The sequence below is a fragment of the Cyprinus carpio genome, chromosome B22 (genome assembly GCF_018340385.1).
Source record: "Cyprinus carpio isolate SPL01 chromosome B22, ASM1834038v1, whole genome shotgun sequence".
Classification (NCBI taxonomy): Eukaryota; Metazoa; Chordata; class Actinopteri; order Cypriniformes; family Cyprinidae; genus Cyprinus; species Cyprinus carpio.
In genome coordinates this window covers 1693019-1717792 of record NC_056618.1, presented here as the reverse complement: position 1 = coordinate 1717792, position 24774 = coordinate 1693019, and the positions used below count along the sequence as shown (strand labels likewise).

Here is a 24774-nt window from a genome sequence, read left to right as displayed (position 1 = left end):
TTGGCAATAACCCGATAGGCTTCCCGTGATTTTCAGCAAACAGTTCTCTGTCGGTACAATCATGTGGTGATGGGGGAAACGAAGCTTTAAAAAGATTCGAATCAATTGAACCAAATGCTGCGCAAAATGATTCACTGTTTCGAAACGCCACGTAGGTGACTCCTGGTCGGAACAGTGTAAATGCAACAAAAACACCGCAACATATGCATACGAACTTTTACAAACCCATTACAAAGGTTTTATGTGTATAAGTATAATCTATCAAATGCTTAACTAATCATCTAATTAATTATTAAGTGTATTTATAATATACATCCTTTTATCAACTTGAGGTTTTTTTTTCTGTTCTATAAATGGCTCAGCTGTACAGGCCAATTAAGAGACTTTAAAGTAATATTATTGTTTTTTTTTATGATCAGAAAACAAAACCATAAAAAATGGATCTGGAGGACAATCATCGCCCCCCAGTGGCAAATCGTTGTTGTTGTTGTTTTTTTTTTTTTTTTATTAATTGTTGTTGTTGTTTGCTTTTAATCAAAGAAATGATAGAACAATTTAAGTCCACATACACCAGAAAGACGAATAATCTTAATCGTTAGACAGCATTTGAGAGAAGAAGAAAATAATAATAATAATAATAATAATAATAATAATAATAATAAACATACATAATCAACAAAATGTTCATGTGATTTTTCTTCTTCACTAAGACAAAACCAAGGACTGCAGCAGGGGAACTACTCAATTAAAAAATCCTCCACGAAATCTAACATTACGTCATTCTTTTTGTTCTTGATTTGCATTAGAGACTTTTTCAAAGATTCCAAATTTTTGAAACAGTTATGACGTAACGAAGCCTCGTTTACTGAAAACAGGTGACTTTGAGAGTTTGACACACGTTCTGAATCTGAATCACTGATTTGAAACAAACGATTCATTCAACACTAGTTTCGAGTACGATCAGAAAGGACACAGGCGAGAGAGAGGATTAAGATAAACCACCGATTAGGTTTATTAAAATACGGTTTGAAGAAATCGACAGCCATATGGAGAATGTTTCCTTGTTCGTTGTGTTTTTGTTCTTGAACGGTAAGAGAGTCTATGTGATTCGCACAACACATTAGGTTTCATTTAAAAAGCATAAGTTGTGTTTTTTTTGTTATACGGTAAGAGAGTCTATGTGTTTTTTTTTTTAATTTAGTTTTTAAGACCTGAAATGGCTGTGGTAGGCTACATATATATATATATATATATATATATATATATGCTTGAAGAACAAATAATGTTATATATACAGAACAAGAGTAAAAATGGATTTAAAGGGATAGTTCACCCATAAAGGAAAATTCTTTCTTCATTAATTCTTTGTTCTGCTGAACACAAAGAAAGATATTTGGAATAATGTTAATATCTAAACAGATCTTGGGTCCCATTCACTTCCATAGTATAGTTCTTTCCTACTAAGGAGGAGAATAGGACTCGAGATCTGCCTGGGTACAAACATTCTTCAAAATATCTTCCTTTGTGTTCGGCAGAATAAAGCAATTTATACAGGTACGGAATAACTCGAGGGGGAATAAATGATGAAGAACTGACCCGTTCCCTTTGTTTTTGTTGTTCATTAGTTTGCTATGGCTACTGATTGATTAGTTAATTTTGTTTAGCTGATTTTTTCATAGTATCCTTTGTAACTCGTTGATTATTTGATTTTTTCATTTTTTACTTTTTTATTTGTGTTTATGTGTTTCTGTTTTTCCTTGTCAGTTCTTCTTTTGATTTCAGGTGTGTTTGGTTATACAGTGAGTGAGTCTGTGTCAGTGATGGAGGGAGATTCTGTCACTCTACACACCAGTCTTACTGAAGTAGAGAAAGGGCATGTGATAGACTGGAGGTTTGGACCAAACAGCATTCTCATAGCTAGAGTCAACAGCGTAGCTAATACAGCAAATGTGTATACTGATGTTATTGGTGAGAGTTTCAGAGGCAGACTGCACATAAACCAGCAAATTGGAGATCTCAACATCACGAACATAAGAACAGAACATTCTGGACTTTACAAACTAAGCATCCATGGCCAAAAACATAGACATGTTATACAATGTCAGTGGTGAGTATGTCAGGGTTATTTTCAGTCTGATAATTTAATTTCACATTCACTCCCACCTACAATTCCTTCCAGTTCTGAGACTCGAAACCGCGACCTTTGGGTTACAAGTCCGACTCTCAACCATTAGGCCACAACTGCCACTACTTTAACATTAAATTAAGTGTATAAGCAATACCTGAGATTATCATTGCCATATATCTTGAAAACAAGAACGTTCAAAGTTTATTCTATGATTGTTTTAGAAACTCTGTTTGTTATCTCAGTAATGCTAAAATGGTATAATATTTATGAATTTGATTATGTACTTTTCTGTTTCGTTGCGAGTCCGCCTACATGATCTTCTTATTGGCTGTGGTATTTGATTGTACTTCAGTAGCAGTCTTAATTTTGTCTGTTTTTAGACAGATAAGTGTCTCTGAGTAACTGTTCTTGCATTTCCTCCAGTGGTGTCTGATAAAAGAGATGGGCTTGAGATTGTGCCGGTCATGAAGGGAGATTATTGTCATTCTACACACTGATGCTGCTGAAATACATAAATATCATCTAATACAGTGGATGTTTTGAAACACTGTGATATGTACATTTAACAAAACATACCAAGTTCCGCCAATCTTAAACAAATTAGAGGTGGATCGTGACACTGGATCTCTCAAAAATCAGGAGCATTAGAACAGAACAGTGTGGGACTTATAACCTACAGATGATCAGCAGCACTCACACCATACAGAAGAGATTCAATATTACTATTTTTGGTGAGTACTTTAAGAATTAAAAATCACAGGTTCATTCGTTCCTTCTGTTAAAGTGTAGATAGTTCACAACTAAATGTAAAGTGGTCTTCATTTAATTACTTTTGAGGGCCAGATGTAACCTGAGTAATTCTTTGCACTGAATAAATTATAATACATGAATTTCAGTATTTCATGAGTAAAATGCAAGCAAATGTTAATGCCTGTCTTACACAGAAGGACAAAATCCTGCATATCATCAAAAAAAAAAAAAAAAAAAAAAAAAAAAAAAAAAAAATTCAGCACTTCAAGTTTCTTCTACTTAATGGATATAAATGATTCTGTAGATAATAAATCTCCTTTCAGAAACCAGCATTTTCACAGTATGTGAATCTTTTCGTACATTCCATCTTGTGAATGAACATGTTGCAAAATACATTTCATCCATGCAATGCACGTTCTCTGGAGGACATAAGCATTTTGTTTATCTCAGGGGTGGTGCCCAAAAAGTGTCAGATAGTAAAGAAGTCCTGTTATTGGTAAACATTGGTAAAAAAATATATATATATAATTTACATTTGTAACCTGTACTGTCCTTTACATAACTGTTTCTGTTCTCTATTTGTGTTTGGTGATTCAGATGCAGTGAAGTCAGTATCAGTGATGGAGGGAGATTCAGTCACTCTAGAATCTGATATTACTAAAATATATGATGAGATACAGTTTGAATATGACGACTCCATTATAGCGAAAATCAGTAGAGCTGCCCAAAACTTCTCTACATCTGATGTTCCTGATGAGAGATTCAGAGAAAGACTGAAGCTGGACGATCAAACTGGATCTCTGACCATCACAAACATCACAACTCAACACACTGGAGTCTATCATCTACACATCTTCAACAGCAGACACACTGTACACAAGAGTTTCGTTGTTAATGTCTGCAGTAAGTAACCTTCTAAATGTATTACAGTATTATATGCAGATAATTTTTTAATAACAATATAATATTTTAACTTTTAAAATGTGTAAACTGTATCTGTGGCATAGTGTCATTGAGACAGTATACAAATGGCATTTTAATTAGATTAAAATCTCTTGAGTATATGTTTTTCATTCATATCATGTGCTTGATTCTGTAACAGATGTAGTGAAATACATAACAGTGATAGTGGGAAGAATCTTTTACTCTAGACACTGGTGTTACTGATATACAGAAGTATGGTCAGCTGCTGTGGAAGTTTGGAGGTAATGATACTCTCGTATCTAAAATCAATGGAACACATCCGGTCTTTTCTACACATGAGAGATTCAAAGACAGAATCCTTTATCATGAAAATGGATCTCTCACCATCAAAGGTACTAGATTTGAACATGCTGGGTCTTATCGCATAGTAATGAGCAGCAGCAGGAACACCTTACTTAAGAGATTCAGTGTTCTTGTCACTGGTGAGTATTAATATTATTTACAAATAAAATCAATTAATTATAAGAGAAATATAATTCCACACTTTTTTTATTTAACAGACTACTTTCTATACTACTCAAGTCCTAACTAAAATAAGCCTTGTATTCACATTAACACACAGCAATATTAAAGATGAAAATAGTGAAGAAGAAAACCCTAATATTTTTATGTGAAGTTACATTTATAATTTCATTTATAATTTGTCTTCAACACTATAAAATTAATATTTTGAGTCCGAGTTCACTATTCAAATTAATGTCTGTCTCTCTTTAGCTTCTACAGTATCAGACCTTGAACACCCAGGCTCTATAGCAGCAATGGTTTTTGGTAGTGTTCTGATTCTAACTTTTGGTTGCATCATCTATTGCAAAATCTCTAAAAGGGGCAAGTATCATCTACAGATACTATAGCAAAAGGTAAACACCTTTATTTTTTACAAAAGTAGCATTTAATTGTGTGTGTAATTATTTCTCAGTGCAGAATGGAATAGAATCCAACAAAGGGCTGTCCAGCAATGAGGTAAGATACTTACCTCTCCTTAATGATCTTAATTTCACAATTGTCTCCTTTCACTGTGCTGGCAAAATAATATATATAAATACAAGATGGCGGCGCGCAATGGCTTCTCGAGCTCCCCGGTTTAACTAGTATTTTGCCGGCTTCACTGGCTACAGTAAGGAATATTGTGTGTATGTGTGCAAGGAGGTTTGTGAGTTATAACCCACTTGAACTCTGCAAAATTAACAGCAAGTATGAAGCAAAACTATCACAGAATCTTAAGTCAGAGCTGGGTAGGATGGGACTTCTGAGGACAACGGCATGGCAATGCAACATACGCAGGCTCAGAGGCAAGAGGAAGTGGTGTGCTCGGAAGCAGAAGAGAGGCAAGCGAGCCGGCCTGCTGGCTAAGCTAAAGGCTAACAACAACAGACTGGTGATTTCGTCTCTTTTTTTTAGCCAATGTTCGGGCGTTGGACAACAAACTGGATTTATTAAGGCTGCGAATTAATATGTACAAGGAGATGAGGAAAACTGCTGCGTGCTTTTATTGATGGAAACATGGCTTAATGACAACGTACCAGATTCGGTACTCCAGATCAATGGCATGCTACTCCACCGGCCGACCGGAGTCAGTTGTTGGGGGAAGACTCGAGGAGGTGGACTTTGCATGTATATCAACAAAGGTTGGTGCACTAACTGTTCCATTATTAGCACTCACTGCTCTGGAAACGTTGAATACATGACCATCAAATGCCGGCTGTATTATCTACCGCGAGAGCTCACAGCCATGTTCGTTGTTGTTGTTTATATTCCTCCGAGCGCAAAAGCTAATGAGGCGCTAGCAGAACTACATGAAAACATAGTCTCTCTCCAAAACAAATACCCTGACGCATTTTTATGTGATTGCTGGAGATTATATGCATGTAAATTTGACGGACATTACACCAAGGTTTTACCAACATGTTACTATCGGGACCCGGGGGAATAACACCCTCGATCGTGTGTAGCCTATAGCCTATAGACGCGGAGCCTATAGAGCATTTCCTCTTCCTAACCTTGGACTGTCTGATCATATCTCTGTTATGCTTGCTCCCTCCTACAGCCCTGTTGTGAAGACAATGAAACCAACACAAAAGTCAGTTACAGTGTGGCCCAGTAATGCTGCCTCTGTGTTGCAACACTGCTTTGAAAGTACTGACTGGCAGGTCTTCAGGGAGGCTGCAACAGATGCTGGAGAGGTGGATCTGGAGGAGTATGCATCCTCTGTCACCTGTTACATAAGTAAGTGTGTGGATGATGTTACTACCACTAGGACAATAACTATCCACCCTAACCAGAAGCCCTGGCTAACTGCTGAGGTCAGATCACTTCTGAGAGCACGAGATTCAGCATTCAGGAAGGGCGACACGGAGGTGCTTCGAGTGGCAAGGATGGAATTTGAGTACCGGCATAAAAAGAGCTAAGGCTGATTATGCTCTCAAGATACAGGGTCATTTTTCTTCAGCCAACCCCCAGAGAATCTGGGCCGGCATTAAGAGCATCACTGATTTTAAAAGAGGAGATACTGAATGCTCCAGAGATCCATCTCTTCCTGATGCTCTCAACACTTTCTATGCTCGTTTTTGAGGCCTCTAATACCACTCCTAGCACTTAGAATCACTGTACCACCTGGTGAGCAGCCACCCAGTGTAACCACAGAAGATGTCAGGAGGGTCCTTCAGAGAGTCAAACCATGGAAAGCTGCAGGCCCAGATAACATCCCAGGCAGGGACTGTGCATTTCAGCTCTCAGAGGTACTGAGTGACATTTTAAATATCTCACTGTCAAAAGCAGTTGTACCATCATGTTTTAAATCTGCTACTATTATTCCTGTGCCTAAGACTAATACGGTGTCATGTTTGAATGACTATCGCCCGGTAGCACTCACCCCAATAGTGATGAAGTGCTTTGAGCGGCTGGTCATGATTCAAATCAGTGAGAAAATTGATGCCAGCACTGACCAGAATCAGTACGTTTATAGAAAGAACAGGTTCACTGCAGATGCCGTCTCATCAGTTTTACATCTGGCTCTTACCCACCTGGACAGCAAAGACACCTATGTGAGATTGCTTTTTATGGATTTTAGTTCAGCTTTTAATACAATAATTCCACAGACATTGATACACAAACTGGAAATTCTAGGACTGAGTTACTCATTGTGCAACTGGGTACTGGACTTTTTAACAAACAGAAAACAGTATGTAAAAATCCATAATACATTTTCTTCCAGAATTGTTCTCAACACCGGCTCACCGCAGGGCTGTGTCCTGAGCCCAATGTTGTACACACTGCTGACATATGATTGTTCAGCCAGACACCCGAGTAATCATGTTGTCAAGTTTGCAGACGATACTGTTGTGATGGGACTCATTTCTCAGAATGACGAGTCAGCCTATAGATCGGAGGTTAGATCAAATGGTGGCCTTGTGCAAGGATAACAACCTTTGCATTAACGTGGAAAACACTAAAGACATTATTGTGGACTTCAGAAAAACCAGGCACACCCCCCTCCCATTTGTATTGGAGGGGCTGAGGTGGAAGTTGTCTCCAGCTACAAATATCTAGGAGTACATATCAACGATGACTTAAAGTGGAAATCCAACTTCAATAGTCTGGTAAAAAAGGCTCATCAAAGGCTGTATTTTCTGTGGAGGCTTAAAAAGGCTGGCTTGGGAACTACAGTTCTCACATCTTTTTATAGGTGTGTGGTGGAAAGTCATCGGTTACAGTCTCCCTGCAATTGGAGATATATACATCAACAGATGCAAGACTAGGGCTGCAAGTATCATGGAAGACTTCTCTCACCCTGCCAATAGACTATTTGACCCTCTTCCATCAGGCAGGAGGCAGAGCAGCATCAGAACTAGAACATCAGGCAAAAAAAAACAGCTTCTATCCAGAAGCCGTGAGACTTTTTAACACTGCCAACTGCAGAATTGACAAACTGAAATTGCTGTCCTAAATTAGATTGCACTAACTTTATTACTATGCTGCTAATTTTTAAGGGTTTTTAGTGTGTGGAGAGACTGTACCCATATACTAATATGGGCTTGTATTATCTGTTATTTTATCTATTGTATTTATTGATGAGTAGTTAGTTATTTATTGTGAATGGTTTTAACCGGACCTCAGTACCTAATTTTGTTCCAGCTCATGTACCATGCTTTGGAATGACGATAAAAATCCTTTACCTTTACACAATATTTCAAACACAAGTTGCTCAGTGACAGATGCCAGATGTGCTGATGTTCTGTAATTTTAAATTAAAATCTTTGCATTCTGTGATTCATTGTTTGTTTGTTTTTTACAGGAAAAATACAGAAGTCACATGATCTGAGGGGATCCCAGCAAGATCACTTTGCAGCTATTATAACATAATTTATATTTGAAGTAAATTAACAAACCTTGCCATCTTCATATACCTCAGAACAAAACATTTGTTTGTCAGTTGTCAAAACTTTAGGTTTTAACTCAGGGGGTATTCCAGAAAGTAAGTTATGTGACAAACATCAGAAAAGTTTTCTCAGAGTAAACAGATAACCTCAACTTTCAGTTCCAAAAACTGAGGTACTTTTTTTTGTACAAACAGATCTGTAAGTAGCCATAAAAAACTTTTCTGTAAACATTCTCTCTAAAAAAAAAAAAAAAAAAAAACAATTGCTAAAAAAGTGCTCCACTAAAAGGATTTCCCTAAAATCATTCTCAGTTCCTGTGGAGTAAACTGAATGCCAAAATATGGGTACTTCTGGCAGCATTTATAGGAACTATGAAAAAATTCCTCCAGTGCGAAAGCCCTCTATTACGTACATGTTTTTCTCATTGCCTTTATTTGTAATCTGCATATAATTTATGCTTCAAATCATAGTTTGTATTACTGTAATTCAGCTTGGAACTCAGAGTTTAAAAACAAATATGAATAAGAAGAATAGGAAAATACCAGAACCAAAAACTGTTAAAGGGGTCCTCGGACGTTAAATGTACATTTGCAAGTTGTTTGAACTGAAATGTGTGTTTGCAGTGTGTACACAACCACCCTATAATGATAAAAATTCACCCAGCATTTTTTTCTCTTTTTTTTTTTATCTTGTTAAATGTTTTCCCCCGATCTCAGATGCCTCTCTGTGTGATGTCACAAGAACATGCCCCTCCCACAATAGTTTGATTGACAGTAGTGTTTCAGCACAGACTGCACTGGTGTCTTACATTAGACCCGCTCTGAGTGACTGTCATCAGTCCACCATTGTTTCACTGCCGGAGCAGATGTAGTCAAGAATGACTACTAAGCGATCGAGTTCTTGTAAGCTATTTGAGTTCTTGTTTTTTATTCCATAAAATCAAAAAGCATTAGTCAGATAGCATTTTTTTTACAAACTCAATCAATTCATCTGAATCCACACAGATTAAACCTCTTGTTTCTTGTGATTTGCCTACTTTAGGCTATTTGAATGAAAGTCATTGCATATAGGCTATTTTCATCTTTCAAATTACAATGCCAAAAAGTAGTAAAGTTTACGCCAAACTTCCTATTTTATATAACTTTAAAATAGCTACATAAGACAAATTTCGCCTCTTTTTGGGTGTAGAGTGAAAATTTGATATCATCATAGTGTTATGTTTACAGAATGATGAAGACTGGGAACTATAGCTGCCCAAAATAGAGAAAGAAAAAAGATGCCCGGTCCAATAGATTTGGGCTAAGCCCCGAATGTTCCAGAATGTTTACAACTGATCTGACTTGCCTCTCAACTATCTCATATTTACTAAATCGTCAGAGGAACATCAGTTAACCCTTAAAGACCTAGAAAATTTTTTGGGGCACCTGACATGCTTGCACTTTTCTTTGTTTTTTAAGACCTATTCTAGCAGTCAGCATCAAGTGTCATATATCATTATAAACAGGAGAACTTGAAGTTAAAGTCTAGCTGAAGTCCCAATTTTCCTTTTATTTTCTCTAAGAATGAAGTAATTTCCAAAATATAAATAAATAAATGCAAGCAACAATTTGATGTTTTTTTGTTTGTTTGTTTTTTTTTGTTTTTACTTTGCACTCAAACAGAAGTTTTTTTGTTGTTGTTGTTAGTTTTTTTTTTCTTTTTCTTTTAAAAAAGTTGTATCTGGGTGTTTTTACACTTCCAAATAAAATTTGTCTACATATAACATTCCCCGAGCAAGTTATAGCCATTTATAACAATATTGTTATCAGAGCTTTTCAGTGGAAAAACAGGCCTATTTTGTTTACTAACAATATAGATGTCTCAAAAAAAAAAAAAAAAAAAAAATAGGCACTTTTTAGTGAAAAACAGGTCCATTTAGTTTACGCACGATATAGATGTCTCTAATTTTGATTTAGGTATTTTTTAAATGTGATTTTTAGTGAAAAACAACGTACAGCTATTTAGTGAAAACAGTTGCACAAATTGTCTTCTGCAACAAAAATACAAACAGTGCAAATGATTCACAAACTACACACAAAATGAGTGAGAAATATACAGAGTGCAACAGAAAAATTGTGCTAATTATCTTTATGAACTATATAAGAATTATTTACATAATATAAATGATGGATCCGCTGGCTGTACTCTGCGTCGGAATCGATTTTAAATACACAAGAGATAAATTCCAGTGCTTTTATCCGGTATGTACCGCTCTTTCATCTTTGTTTTTGCTTTGTTTTATGTCAAAGTACTCAGTCGTGTGTTTTTCTGGGCTTTTTTCTCTCATTCAAATGTGTTATTTTGTGTTTGTTTTCACACACGCACGGCAGACTTTACTTTGACTTTTACTTTGAGTTTTTCAAATTTCCAATGAAAATCCTAATTGGTGGTTCAAAGACCATTATTTTTTATTGGTTGAATATGGGACAGTTTGAACCAATCTGGGCAAGGGGGTGGGACTAAGCATCAACAATCGTTTCTGTTTGGCTCAGAGGAACGAAATGCATTGGTTTCTTCTGACGAATCAATGTTGTCGAAATGTGATGACATAATCACGTACACTACGGAGCCTCTGAATATCCAAATAAAAACAAGGCTGTGTCCGAAATCGAATACTTCCCTACTATATAGTATGCGAAAAACAGTACGCGAGCAGAGAAATATGTCGGAAATCATAGAATTCGAAAGTAGGCGAAAAGTACCCCGATGACCTACTACTTCCGGCAAGATTCCGAAGTGCGCATACGGTGGACACTTTACTATCCCATGATGCCACGGGGGAGGAGTTGTCATTGTTATATTTGAAAATTAGCTAAATAAATGATGATACTTACGTTATTTGAGAAATTCTGTAAAAGCTCTCAACGAAGGCGTGATCTGCGAGTAGCTGACCAACGCCTCCTCTGGATTGTGAGCTCGAACGACGTAAAAAACGCAGATGAATGCAGAAAGCAGAACTAAAAACATCGCTCGCAGTTGGTGCAGTCAGTGGAATGGGCTCTTTAAATTTTCACTGTTGTGATAGCGTATGTCACGTGACGTGCTCTGTTGACCATAGACAGTAAAAGAAATGGACACACGCGACCCCATTGGAACTCAATTGAGACAAGTCAAGCCCATTTTTAGCGATTTTTAGAACTTCCGTTTCTGACGCGCAGACTCAACCTAAGCTTGATGACGTCAGCAACCTGTCTGACAGATATAAATCTTCTAGTAGCTGTGCGTGCAAACTGCCATCGTTAATCTTGCAGAGACGGCGAGCTTGAGCGGGGGGGTTCTTTTGCGTGAGTGAGCAGGAGTAAGTATTCTGTTTAATTATTTTGTATAGTATTTTAAAATGTGACGCCAGTACGCCATATCTCTTGACGTCTCCCGATTGCCTGCGAGCTTCTCCTCCTGTCTGTACGGTAATTTCTCTACTGTGCGACAAAGAGTCGAGTGGTTATGACGCAATCGTTAGCCTATTTTTACAAAAAACTGTTTCTACGGGGCCATAATGTAACATAGAAGGTAATGGAGCCCTTAATACATTGTCGTGTATCTTTAGAAATAAATAATGGACAAATTGAGTCTTTAAACGCCTCAGATGTAAAGTTATTCTCTGTCAAAGTGACGCCAAAATGAATGGGAGTCAATGGGATGCTAACGCAAGTGAAGTTCTGCTACAAGATGGCGGCACGCGGCCGACTTCAACTTCCCGTCGACTTCCTTCCCGCCTTTTGTTGACAGCGTATGTCACGTGACATTTCCAATATGGTGCATGTAGTACGTCCGGACTCCATTCATACTACCCCGTATTTACATACTATATACAACATACTTTTTTAACGGTCGTGAAGTACGGTCTAATTTAAATGTAGTACCTACTCACATAGTACACGATTTCGGACGCAGCACAAGTGAGATATCTCCGAAAAGCGGAGAATCTTCACTTTACGACACTTTTCAGCACAGCATTCAGATAGCATTAGCGGGTTCAAAAGTATTAAAGATTAAAGAACAATAGGAATTTTAAGCCGCAGACAGCTGTGTCGGTCTTTGAGGATTAAAACTATTTGCTTTGCTCGTTGACGGTAAGTCGGTTTTATAGTTTTAAAAACTTTGTTTAGTCTATTTCATTTAATTATGCTATTTTTTTCTAAAATTGTATTAATTGGCATTTTAAAGTATTCAGAGCGATTTAGGAATAGTGGCCTGATTTTTAGCGCTCTTTATATCGTGGCTTCTATAGCCTACAACTACAGATGTTTTTTTTGTTGTTGTTTTTTTTTTTTCCTGTAGATGACCTTGTAAAATAATGTGTGTGTGTGTGTGTGTGTGTGTGTGTGTGTGTGTGTGTATGAGAGAGAGAGAGAGAGAGAGAGAGAGAGAGAGAGAGAGAGAGAGGCAAACCATACATGGTTTAGGGCATTATTAGACACAGTTCTATAGTGTAATTTAATTTTGTTCGCTATAATACAAGCTATTTTCACATTAATTTTGAAAGGATTTGTTTCTGAAACATTCAATAACAATACCAAAAATATAAAAAATACCCAATCTGATTATTTACGTTTAATAGCAATACCTGAGATACTAAAAAGAAATAATCTCATTACTTACTGATATTCATTTTTGACCAATTTAGTTAATCTTTGTACAGCATAGTGAAATCAATTTGGCTGTAGGATATAATAAGATAATATTTAGTTTTATTTTTAATGTTTAAAAATATATATGCTTAAAGGGGTCATATGATGCTGTTAAAAAGAACATTATTTTGTGTATTTGGTGTAATGGAATGTGTTTATGTGGTTTAAGGTTAAAAAAAAACAGATAATTTTCCACATACTGTACATTAATGTTTCTCCTCTATGCCGTACCTTCTGAAACACGTAAATTTTGACAAGGTTCATCTCAAGCTCATCAATCTGAAAAGCGAGGTGTGCTGTGATTGGCCAGTTGTGATTGGCCGAATGCCTCAAGCGTGTGACAGAAATGTTACGCCCCTTAAAATATTGTGATGCCCTGTCCAGCAGGATCGATGAGACATAAACATAAAACCCATTATAAACATGAGATGACATGATTTCTAGTCGTGCCTTCTTTTGGAAGGCCAAACAAAAGTAGTTTCGCTTTCTCAACAAAACAGTGTCACACACCGCGGCCTTGAGTGAGCCGTCTTGAGTGAGCAGAGGCTGGCTTGAGTAAAAAGAGGCGGGCGGCTTGAGGCAGGTTCTGCGAAGGAGTGTACTTTGTGCTTGTGGCAACCACATGTGATGACCCCGGGCTGGACTCTGCCTCGTCCACGGTGAAAGCCGATTCAGAGATCCACAGCGCAGAGTTGATGTATTTCCTCAGCGACCAGCACGGATCAGCTCCAGGCATGACTAAGCGTATATAATCCTCTTTTGGAAGGTCAAATAAAGTAGTTTCACTTTCACAGTGAGAAACACACAGCAGCGTCTATACGACATGGCGGCGGCAGCAACAACAATACTACAACAAGAAAAAAGGTAGGCCTCCTTTCTGTGCATGAACATTTGGGCGGCATACTGACGTAGAGATGTTAGAACGAGCCGTGACAGAGTCTCAACTTTTATAAAGAATATCTCTTTGGATTTGAGACTTCAGTCTTTGCAACTTTACAGATCTTCTTTATGCACCAAGAGCTTGCAACACCCAAAGAGAAAGGAATATTTGAAATCGCATCATATGACCCCTTTAAAGGGATACTCCTCCCCAAAATGAAAAATTTTGTCATTAATCACTTACCCTCATGTCGTTCCAGACCCGTAAGAGCTTAGTTCGTCTTCGGAACACAATTTAAGATATTTTGGATGAAAACAGGGGAGGCCTGTGACTGTCCCATAGACTGCCAAGTAAATAACAGTGTCAAGGTCCAGAAAAGGTATGGAAGTCATACTCCATCTGCCATCAGACGGGCAATCTGGGTTATATGAAGTGACATGAAAACTTTTTGTAAGGAAAGAAAACAAAAATAACGACTTTATTCAACAATTCCTTGTGATGCGGCTGATACAGAAGAAGCTGTTCATGTGGTATTGGATTTAAAATGAAAAACGAAAAAAGACCATACATTTTTTTTATTCAGCGAGCGCGCGACTCTGTGGAAGACATGTGAAAGTGTGTGCTGGAGAAGCGCATGAAGATCAGAGGCGTCCCGGAAAATAAAGATGAAACAAACCCACAAATTTAGGATTTCAGTTATCACTCTATGCTTTACTCTGGCTTAATATTATAATTAAAGTCGCGTTTTGATTGATCCAATTCCTGTATTTTAATAAATGCTGCATTAAACAAGTTTCAGGGCTCTTTATAAGTCATTATACTAACATCTGCAATGTTTTCATTGGAAAGATAGTTTACAGGGTTATAAAAAATAAACTGAGAATAACAATAAAGGAATGTTCTGTGTAAGTTATTTTTAGGGTTATTTTAAAAATAACCACCCTGCAACATTCTGGGAACATTATTTTATGGTTGAAAAAAATAACCTAAAAGAATGTTCCTCTAACGTAAGTATTTGGTTCCCAAAAAAAATAACCAAACGGGAACCAAAAACTAATGTAAGGGAAACTTTCTGTGTTTGCTGGGCAGTAGTTTTTGTGTGATCGACCAGGTTTGAATCCACCTTTTTCTGAAGTAATTTTCTCTTTTTTTTTGCCATCACATATATATGCAAAGATATTTTCAGACAAAAACTTAAAATAAAGGTTTGATATCAAGATTTTATTTCTTGGAAATGAAATCTGCTTCTCTGGAAATGACTGCTTTTTTTATCTGCAGAGTCGCAGATTTTAATTTTCTCACTTCACATCTTTTCACACCACATGTCCAGTTTTTCGTGCAGTGTAAAAAACATTGCATGACAAAGAGTACACTGACAATGTGCCAACAGACACGACAGTAGCTTTTCATATGAAACAAAAAAGTCTCAGCTTTCATGCGGGACTACAAATATATTTATCTTTTTATAGTTTACAGTAATTGTATTGCTTTGATTTTGTCAAGTAAGACATGTTCCTGGATTATCATCTTTTGATGATCCTGGATCAAACATTATTGCCCAAAAATATAAATTTTACCCAATCCTTACCCCTAAACCTAACCCTAACCTATAACTTATTCCTAAAATCAGTGTGAAATGATAGATAATTAACAAGAGTGTAGAAGTACCTAACTCTGATTGTAAGCCTAAAACAGATATTTCCTGAAAAGTTATCCCTCAATTCTGATTGGTTGATTGGAATGTTGTTCCAGGATCAACAAGGATGTTGATCCAGGAACATGTTGTACTTGGTGAAACTAAAAGACTGAAAAATGGTTTGCTGTTTAAAGTGATCTCACAGCTGGATTCTGCACTGTGTGAAGAAGTTTGATCATCTTCTAGTGACAACCCCTGCATACACCACTTCATCCTCTGTAACATTCTGTAAAAAACACAAGAAATAATAATAATGATAAAACATTTGAAACCTGAACAATTAATGAGATTATGTTTGAGGTCAGTTCTAATTACATTGATCAGGTCCAGCTTCTTTGGAAACAGCATCAAATATTTTGATATCTCATTGATACAAATAACTTAGGCATGTAAATATTTAAACAAATTATATTACAGTGGACATTGATGACAAAAATTACAGAAATAAAGCATTTAGAGATGGCCAGAACCCAAGTATCAAATATTTTGATATCATGAAAAATATATTCTGATTTTCTTTAAATGCACCATTATTATAAAGTTGGGTTGACTTTTGATTTGTGTTGATTATGTTTAGAGATCTAGCTTTTTTTCTTTCTTTTTTTTCAGTGTTTTTCAGTTGCTTCAGAAAGTTTGAGGCTCTGAGGTTGTTTATTAAAAATGCTGGACAGTGATGTCATCAGCTGACACAGGAAGTACTACATCACTTGCTCATCTTGAGCACTATGGAAATATGAACTAATGTTCTTTAAATGGACCTGTTGATCTGTTATTCTTTAGTTGTCATGGTGCAATGAGTGTCTTGAATATTATGTGCTATGAGTCAGTGTTTCTTAAATAATGGTCCTATCATTTTCATAAATAACATATGGTATCGTTTTGTTTGTGTTTGTAAAATGATCCATCACATACAAGCACACAACTATAAATCTGACTGATAAAATCATGCAGAGATGCATAACATAAATTATTAATTAATTAACTTAACAATGTCTGTGCATTTATTTTGTAGAACTTTGGATCAGCGTATGTGATCTCTTCTGGATGCATCTCAGCTGTTTTAAACAGAAATGACAGAAGAATTAAAAATACTAAAACTCAGTCTTATCTAGATCTTATGTAGTTTTTATTACAACATGTTATAGCACCCTACATTTGTTTTTGTTCCCGAAACTGTTTTCACTTGGATATACATCACAATAGGAAAAGAATAGAATATTGTAACTTTAAACAATTTTGATTATAATATTGACCATATTTTGTATAAATAAGTTATCCAGTAATCAGCTACAGTCAAAAAGTTCATTCATAAATATTTCAGTTAATTCAATAAACAAGTTTAAAAATCAAACCCAGAGGAACTTTTAATAAAAGTAATTAGCTGTATTTTTGTATGGTGAAATCTAATATTCTTTGAAGCTCAAGTGAAACGTTAACATAGAAATGTTAATTTGAACACCAGTAGAGAGCTGGATCTTTAAAGGTGTTGAAGTATGGTCATAAAGTGTTGGGAATGCTTATTATTATTATTATTATTATTATTATTATTATTATTATTATTATTGAAATAATTTAGATTAGCATTTTTGTGTTTATAGTGTGTCTTGATGCAGTTTTGAGAAATACAGAATTGTGTTTTGTGTGAGTAATTTGTAATAACACTTGTTTGTACCACTTGCCTTCTTGATAGGTTTACTTGTGTTTCCTGCAGATGCAAAATATCCCGACTGCAGCTACAATCAACAGGGATCCAGCAACAGCAGAAACCAGCAATATAGGAGACACTGAATCTGGAGATTGTGAAGGAGAATGTTCTGTAACAGCTAGAGAGAGAGAGAGAGAGATGAGAGAGAGAGAGAGAGTAATGTGAGTGGTTGTGTCAGTTTGATCTATAAAAAAAGAGAGAGAGACATCAGGTCTGTAAATGATCACTAATGTCAGCGCTGCTGTACCTGAACATGGTTGACAGAGTTGAGTGATGTCCAGATGTGTGGTCTGGTTGCTGATGGGATTGTTGATCACACAGCTGTAGCTGTTTTTATCCTGATATTCCACCTCCAGAGGTAGAGAGAGACTGATGCTGAGATCAGACACACTGATGCTGGACAATGAACTGTTTCCTTTGTACCAGGAGAGAGTCACATGACCCACATTCACCACTGAACACACCAATGAACAATTCTGCTGTGATGATGATGATGAACAGTTTGAAGAGTTACTGATGACAGGAACAGGCAGACGAGCTGAGAAAGAAGCATCAGATTTCACTTTAGATGTTTAAAAGATTACACTGTTTGAGATTCTAACATGATTAATAAGATGATTAATAAAAAGAAAAACATTAACCCATTTGTGCCCAAATTTTTCTGAATGGTTTCATACATATAGTCATGTTAATAGTTTCCTAAGTGAACATGTTCTGCATTTATTTTTCCTAGGTTTTTGTTTTCCTTCTTGAAAAATTGTATTTGAATCCACGTATTTGCATATACAAATATGTTGTATGCACCACTTCAATGTCAAATTTGAATAGGAGGAGAGCTTTTGGCATCTAACTCAAAATAACTGCTTTCAACAGATCAATCTTTATACATAAATTTATTATGCATAAAAGTCAAAAAACATTTGATGCAAACCCCAAAAAAGTTGCATCTAGCTTATAATCTCTTGAATATGAAAACACAACAAATCCATTTGTCTTAAAGTGGTGGAACTGTAATGCCACACCAGCAGAGGGAGCCCTCGCCCGAGCTCTGACTGGTACCACTCCCTCTGCTGCTTCTGTGATCACTTCCTGCTTGGCAGCCATTTAAGCATGGCCAGGCCAAACAGGCCCTTGCGAAGTATTGCCAGGATCCGCTGCCGTTTCCATTGTCTTTTTTTGATTGCTTTTCCGATGTCACTGCTTTCTGGTAAAGCGAATGATTGGGCTGCAGCATTCTGGGAGACTGACCCTTTGTTGCTTACCTTCTGTGATTACTTTGTCAAACAATTACGAGAGGTGTTTGAGTATATGTCTTAAGGCAACCTCACCGCTGCAGATTATGCTATCAAATTTAGAACGCTTGCCGCTCAAAGTGGCTGGAATGACATCTCTTTAAAGGCTGTGTACCGACAAAGCTTGAACATCGATCTACAGACTGAACTGGTTTGCAAGGGTGAGAACTGTTCATTTACTGAATATATAACTCTTGCTATTAAGATCGATAACCTCATGAGGAATGCTCCCAAGAGAAAATTTGTCCAACCATCACAGGCCAGCGCTCATTCCCACACACCAGCTCTACCATGTTCCTCTACCCATTTTTTTTTTTGTCAATGCGCTAGCCAGGAGACCATGCAACTAGGTTTCTCAAGACTCACTGAAGAGGAAAGAACTCAACGACGTCAACTCAATCTGTGCTACTACTGCGGTGTGAAACAGGCCACCACAGCGTAGGATACCCACACAAAGCCCGGAGGGAACACCAAAGATTACTACCCGTGAGAGTGTTTTCAATTTTCTTTCTTCCTTACAAATCATTGACGTTTTTTCTGCTCTGCTATCTACTGAAAGTACTTTCATGGATTTAACAGCACTGATCAACTCTGAATCTCGACCACAAGGACATCATTAACAAATTCAACATTCCCATCAACCCTGTATGCCACCCATCAAGAGATCAGTGCTGTTAACAATATAACCCATAGGTGATGGCATCAACCCGCAAACACAAACACTTCAACTCCATATTGGACAATTCCATCAAGAGGTTCATTTCCTTCTACGTCACTGACTCTCCCAGACATGAAATTATCCTTGGCTACCCCTGGTATTTGTTCATGACCCAAATCTTTTCCTGGAATCATGGTGAGCTATCCCATTGGTATAAATTCTGCCAAACCCAGTGCATACAATCCCCCATAATCAAGCCCTGTTTGACGGCAAGCACAGAAAGCCCAAAACACTACTCAAACTACTAAGATTCTCTCCTGTTATGAGGAATTCAGTGAAGTTTTTAGTAAAATCAAGGCCACACAGTTACCACCTCACCGACCATGGGGACTGCGCTATTGACTTGTTACCCAGTGCCATGGTTTCATATAAGTAAATTCTACCTCTGTCATGCAACGAGACTCAAGCCATTGAAGAGTACATAGAAGAAGCTATGAAACTCTGGATTTGTCCGGCCCTCCACTTCACCAGCTGCCGCAGGATTTTTCTTTGTGGAAAAGAAAGATGGAGGCTTACGGCCGTGTATAGAATACAGTGGTTTAAATAACGTGACTGTCAAGTTCCGCTTCCCCCTTCCACTGGTTCCTTCAGCACCTGGAACAACTACGTGAGGCCAGGATCTATACAAAGCTCGACCTCAGAAGTGCATACAACCTGATCAGGATTCGTGAAGGTGATGAATAGAAAACTTCACCACTAGGGTGCACTATAAGTACTTGGTCATGCCGTATGCTCAGTCAAATGACTAAGTGGAAAGGTTCAACCAAGAGATTGCCAGGTATCTTAGAACTTATTGTATTCGTGAACACAGAATCGGTGGGCAGATTTCCTTCCATGGGCTGAGTATGCTCAAAACTCCCTAACTCATTCCTCCACTGGCATATGACCCCTTTCCAATGCATGTTGGGGATACCAACCCCATTGTTCCCATGGTCAGGTGATCTCTTATCTGTACCTGCAGTTGATGACTAGATCAGACGCAGTGAGAGATGAGGGTGGTGGGACAGTGCCCATGTCCGTCTACAGAGAGCTGTCAGAACACAAGAGTTCCAGGCCAACAGCCATCATTGCCCACACCCTCTCTACCAACCAGGACAAAACGGATCTGGCTTTCTTCAAGGGACCTCAAGCTGCGGCTACCGAGCAGGAAGCCCAGTCCCAGGTATGTTGGTCCATTTAAAATAATCAAACATATTAATGAGGTCACGTACCAGCTTGAGATTCCTACTAATTACCAGATTTCTCCCTCCTTCCATGTCTAGCTCCCCAAACCGATCCACCTGGATGCTGACACCAATGCTGAGAAACCAAGAGCAACCGCTGGATATAGATGGATCTCCAGGATACAAGGTGAACGAGTTGCTGGATTCAAGATGTCAGCTCCAATATCTGGTGGACTGGGAGGGGCTATGGACCTGATGGAAGAAAGATCATGGGTTGCCGCCAATGACATCCTGGATCCATTACTTACCGAAGACTTTTATCGAGTCAGACTCAATTGTCCAGCACCACGACCATGGGGGACGTCCTCGTCGAGTGCCAGGAGGCGCTCCTGGGGTGGGGTTGGGGGATTCTGTAATGCCACACCAGCAGAGGGAGCCCTCGCTGAGTTCTGACTGGTACCACTCTCCCCTCTGCTGCTTCTGTGTGATCACTTCCTGTTTGGCAGCTATTTAAGCATGGCCAGGCCAAACAGGCTTTTTGCGAAGTATTGCAAGTTCCACTGCCTTACTGAGCGCTTCCATTGTCTTGTTTTGTTTTGCTATGTGTATGATTTATCGCCTGTTTCTCTGGATTTTTGCCTTTTGGATTTCTCTCATGCTTGTTTGCTGGTCGGGACTGATTACTATGATTTTGACTTCTAGTAGTTTGCCTGTGACCACGACTCTGATTTCTGCCCCCACATTTTGGATTGTTGAACTGTTTGTTCATTAAACTTCTACAAATAGATTCTAACACAGCCTCTGCCTCACCCTCATTACAGACACCATGCAGGACAAAGTGCAGAACAAAGTACAGCTATTAAGTTTCCCCCAACAGGGTATTGTGTATCAAAAAGTTCAATGATTATAAAATAAATTATAAAATAAATAATAAATAAATAAATAAATAGAATAGAATAGAATAGAATAGAATGAAGAAAATATTACATCTATATAAAATAAAAGGTATACCTGGAAGAAAATTACACATTAACTGTTTGGTTACCCAACATTCTGCAAAATACCTTTTTTTGTGCTCCACAGAAGAAAGAATCTCATAGGTTTGCCAACTTGAATATGACAAAATGATGACACAATTTCCATTTTTGGGTGAACCTTACTTAAGCAGTTTTACGTATAAGTAGCCTTCAAGGAGAACTGCAGTTTTATAAATGTACATAAACATATTTGCATGCTATACTTTGTAAATATGTAAAATATATATATTTTATGAATAGGCACCATATTGATTAGGTCAAAATGGATTAACCCTGAGAAAAGTCCTTGATACTTCATGAAATTGATATTCTTTTTAAAATATCATCCCTGCTTATTTAAATAATTATCATGTGTACTCCGGCTACACCCATGATTGTTTGTTTATTTATTTACTTACTATTGAGCATGCAGGTATTTTCATTCTTAGAGGTTTTAGTTAAATGAAAATAAATAAATAAAAAGAAATAGAATGAAGAAGAAAATATTATATCTATATAATAAAAAAGGTATACCTGAAAGAAAGTTACACATTTTTTTAGGCCCATAGTATTCAGTGGCTGACTGTAGTAGGTGATGTTCATATAATAATGTAAATGTAAACTCCTTACTTGTCTGAATTTCAACAATATAATAGAATCATAAGTTACTAGTCATAAATGGATAAGGGTCCTTGACCAACAAGAATGAAACGCATCCAAACTGGATAAAGGGACCTCAATCTTTGCCCCTTACAAGACATAATGTCATTAAAGGAGGGGGGAAAAAGATAATCTACATCAATTAATCACATATGTTAGCTATTTATCTTTCAATTCTTCCTTTTGTGTGACTGACTGAAGTTTGTAATCTATTGCTGTCACTTGAAAACTGGAAATTCCCACTCTCCATGGCAAAAGCAGATACAGAAGTGGGGCAAGATTGCTCTCTCATATCCTCCTTTTGAGACTTGATTTTACTGTACAGTAGAGACATCTAGAAAAATACGTACTAAAGGAAAATGACAACTATACACTGCGGAAACTATAGTTACTGGTAGGCTTAATTGGGTTAAATAGTTTAGGAAAGGAAAATCTGAATAAAAGTGCATCTCAGATATATTTAGTATGCATATACTTTTAAAGCTGTAACAAAAATAAAAAAAAAACAAATATTTAACTCACCATAGACAGTCAGACTGAAACTCCTGATCACACTGTTGCTCTGTAGTTTATAGAGTGCAGTATGTTTAGTTCTGGTGTTTGTGATGATCAGGGATCCAGTTTGATGATCCACCTTCAGTCTGTCTCTGAATCTCCCATCAAGAACATCATCATATACAGTGATGCTGCTGGCCATTACATTGATTTTAGCTATTAAAGTCTTATTATATCCAAACCTCCACTGAATCAGATCACCATCCATTATTTCAGTAAGACCAGAGTTTAGAGTGACTGAATCTCCCTCCGTCACTGACACCGACTCCACTGCATCTAAATCAGCAAACACGCCTGAAGAACAGAGTTTTTCACAAATTAAAAGTTAAATAATTTGATGGTGGCTAAAAGAAAAGTGTAAAAGTGAAATGAAAAACAAAAACAGGAGCAGCCGCACAGACAAATGAAATGACCAATAGATTAACAGACAGACAAAAATGAGATGGAAAACTGGATTGCTGGAGAGAGAAAAAACACCATTTAGAAAGTTGAGCTCCACGAAACAACAAAATAGATAAAAAAACTGATACAAAAACATGAATTAAAAATGCATATAAAACATAATTCTAACTTACCGGCTATATGCCACAAACATAAGTGGATCAAAACAACAACATGAAACCATTTTCTTTAACATTACAACACTGGATATTTTTGCATTTCTGATAACGGACTGCTTTGACATGAAAGAAAAACTAGTTCATTAAATCCCAGCCCTAACAGGGAATTGGCCAACCTTCTGCTGCTGCCCTCTAGCTGTGATCATATATATTCCAGCCACAGTATATTCACTGAAACATTATATTATATTATATTATATTATATTATATTATATTATGTTATATTATATATATATTATATTAATTATATTATATTATATTATTATTATATTATATTATATATATTATATGTGTGTGTCTTCAGTTTTTGTATTATATCAAATATGTGAATTCACAACCAACTTGGCTGACTTGTCTTGGGCACATGAAACCAGAGCATGGATTCCAATAGTTTATATTTTGTTTATATTTATACAACCATGCATTTTATTTCTGCACATTGCATTTTAATGTGTGTGATAAACAGTCACTCTTGTCATAACTTTTGCAGGCTACAAAACACTTGCTTGGTATTTCTCCTGATCTTTTCTAGCCAAAAAAAAACCCTTGTCTCAAGTCCATTGTTTTTGAGTTTCTGTGTTATTATTGCTATTATAATTACATTTTAAAACAATGATTTTGTATTCCTCTTGAGCAACTGTCCTATTTTGTGCAAAGAAATATGTCACCTGACAGTTGACACCCAAGTGGTTCCAATGTTGTTAGCATTAAGGCTGTGAATTATTCAGTATAACATTTTTAACCCTTTGATGCACACACTATGAAAACCCTATTTGATGCACAACATGGGTCAAAAATGACCCGCATTCATTTCCTATGTTATTTCATGCTTCGTTGGACTTCTTTTTTTTTTTTTTTTGTAAATCTTTTGAAATCCGTTTATTTCAGCATTTATTATTCCCTGATCTATAAATTCTATGATCCATGAATATTCAAAACATCTATTTACAAGGACCACAAATTAATATTTTGTTGTGTTACTACATCAAGTTTACACACATGGGTCAAAAATTACCCATCTATGCAAGCATTAAGAACAAAAGAATAAAGACATTTTGTAAAAAATAAATAAATAAATAAATTAAGAAGGGCAGTTATTTAGACATTTAACACTTTAAATGTTTATTTGCTACTTTCACACATATAACAAACATACACATACACATATCACTGATAACCGATAACACTGAAATTGAATTGTCTGTATTGCAACTGTAGTGGATTGAAGTGACTGTGATGATGAAAATATAACTTTTAATCCCACATCTTCCCATTGCCTCTGTAACATGGCTTTGAATGTGGGTCCTGCCCTCCAAGCACCTCTTCATATGAGGCATGAAGCTCTTGACCAGCTCCTTCATGCATTGGTTACAACAACCATGTATTTAGGGTCATGGGTGGTCAGCATTAGTCCTGGAGAGCCAAAGCCCTGCAGAGTTTTGCCACCTCCATGTTCTCTGCTTACATGAGTAGAAGCCAACAATTTTTACTCAATATATTGGACTGGGTCTGAGTTTCTTCTTCAGAGGACTCATCAGACAAGTCTTCAGTGCCATCACAG

General features: G+C 37.0%; 1 protein-coding gene and 2 pseudogenes across 1 annotated transcript; 1 reads left to right on the top strand and 2 right to left on the bottom strand.

Annotated features, from left to right (window-relative positions):
- The window catches only part of LOC109068206, a 29240-nt pseudogene extending 4666 nt beyond the window's left edge, over nt 1-24574 (bottom strand).
- Nucleotides 1-24774, bottom strand: part of LOC109062242 — a 995865-nt pseudogene that overhangs the window by 638097 nt on the left and 332994 nt on the right.
- LOC122141486 lies at nt 2768-8439 on the top strand. The gene is made up of 5 exons (XM_042749007.1): nt 2768-2859; nt 3476-3781; nt 4030-4284; nt 4577-4822; nt 8154-8439. The coding sequence occupies exons 1-4, from the start codon at nt 2808-2810 to the stop codon at nt 4711-4713; spliced, it is 750 nt and encodes a 249-aa protein (XP_042604941.1). The 5' UTR covers nt 2768-2807; the 3' UTR covers nt 4714-4822; nt 8154-8439.

Excerpts from the sequence above, each read along its gene's own strand:
- LOC122141486 (XM_042749007.1), top strand. The coding sequence starts at position 2,808 with ATGATCAGCAGCACTCACACCATACAGAAGAGATTCAATATTACTATT. Across the intron at positions 3,782-4,029 it reads TTTCGTTGTTAATGTCTGCA|ACACTGGTGTTACTGATATA; the intron begins GTAAGTAACCTT and ends CTTTTACTCTAG. Across the intron at positions 4,285-4,576 it reads ATTCAGTGTTCTTGTCACTG|CTTCTACAGTATCAGACCTT; the intron begins GTGAGTATTAAT and ends GTCTCTCTTTAG.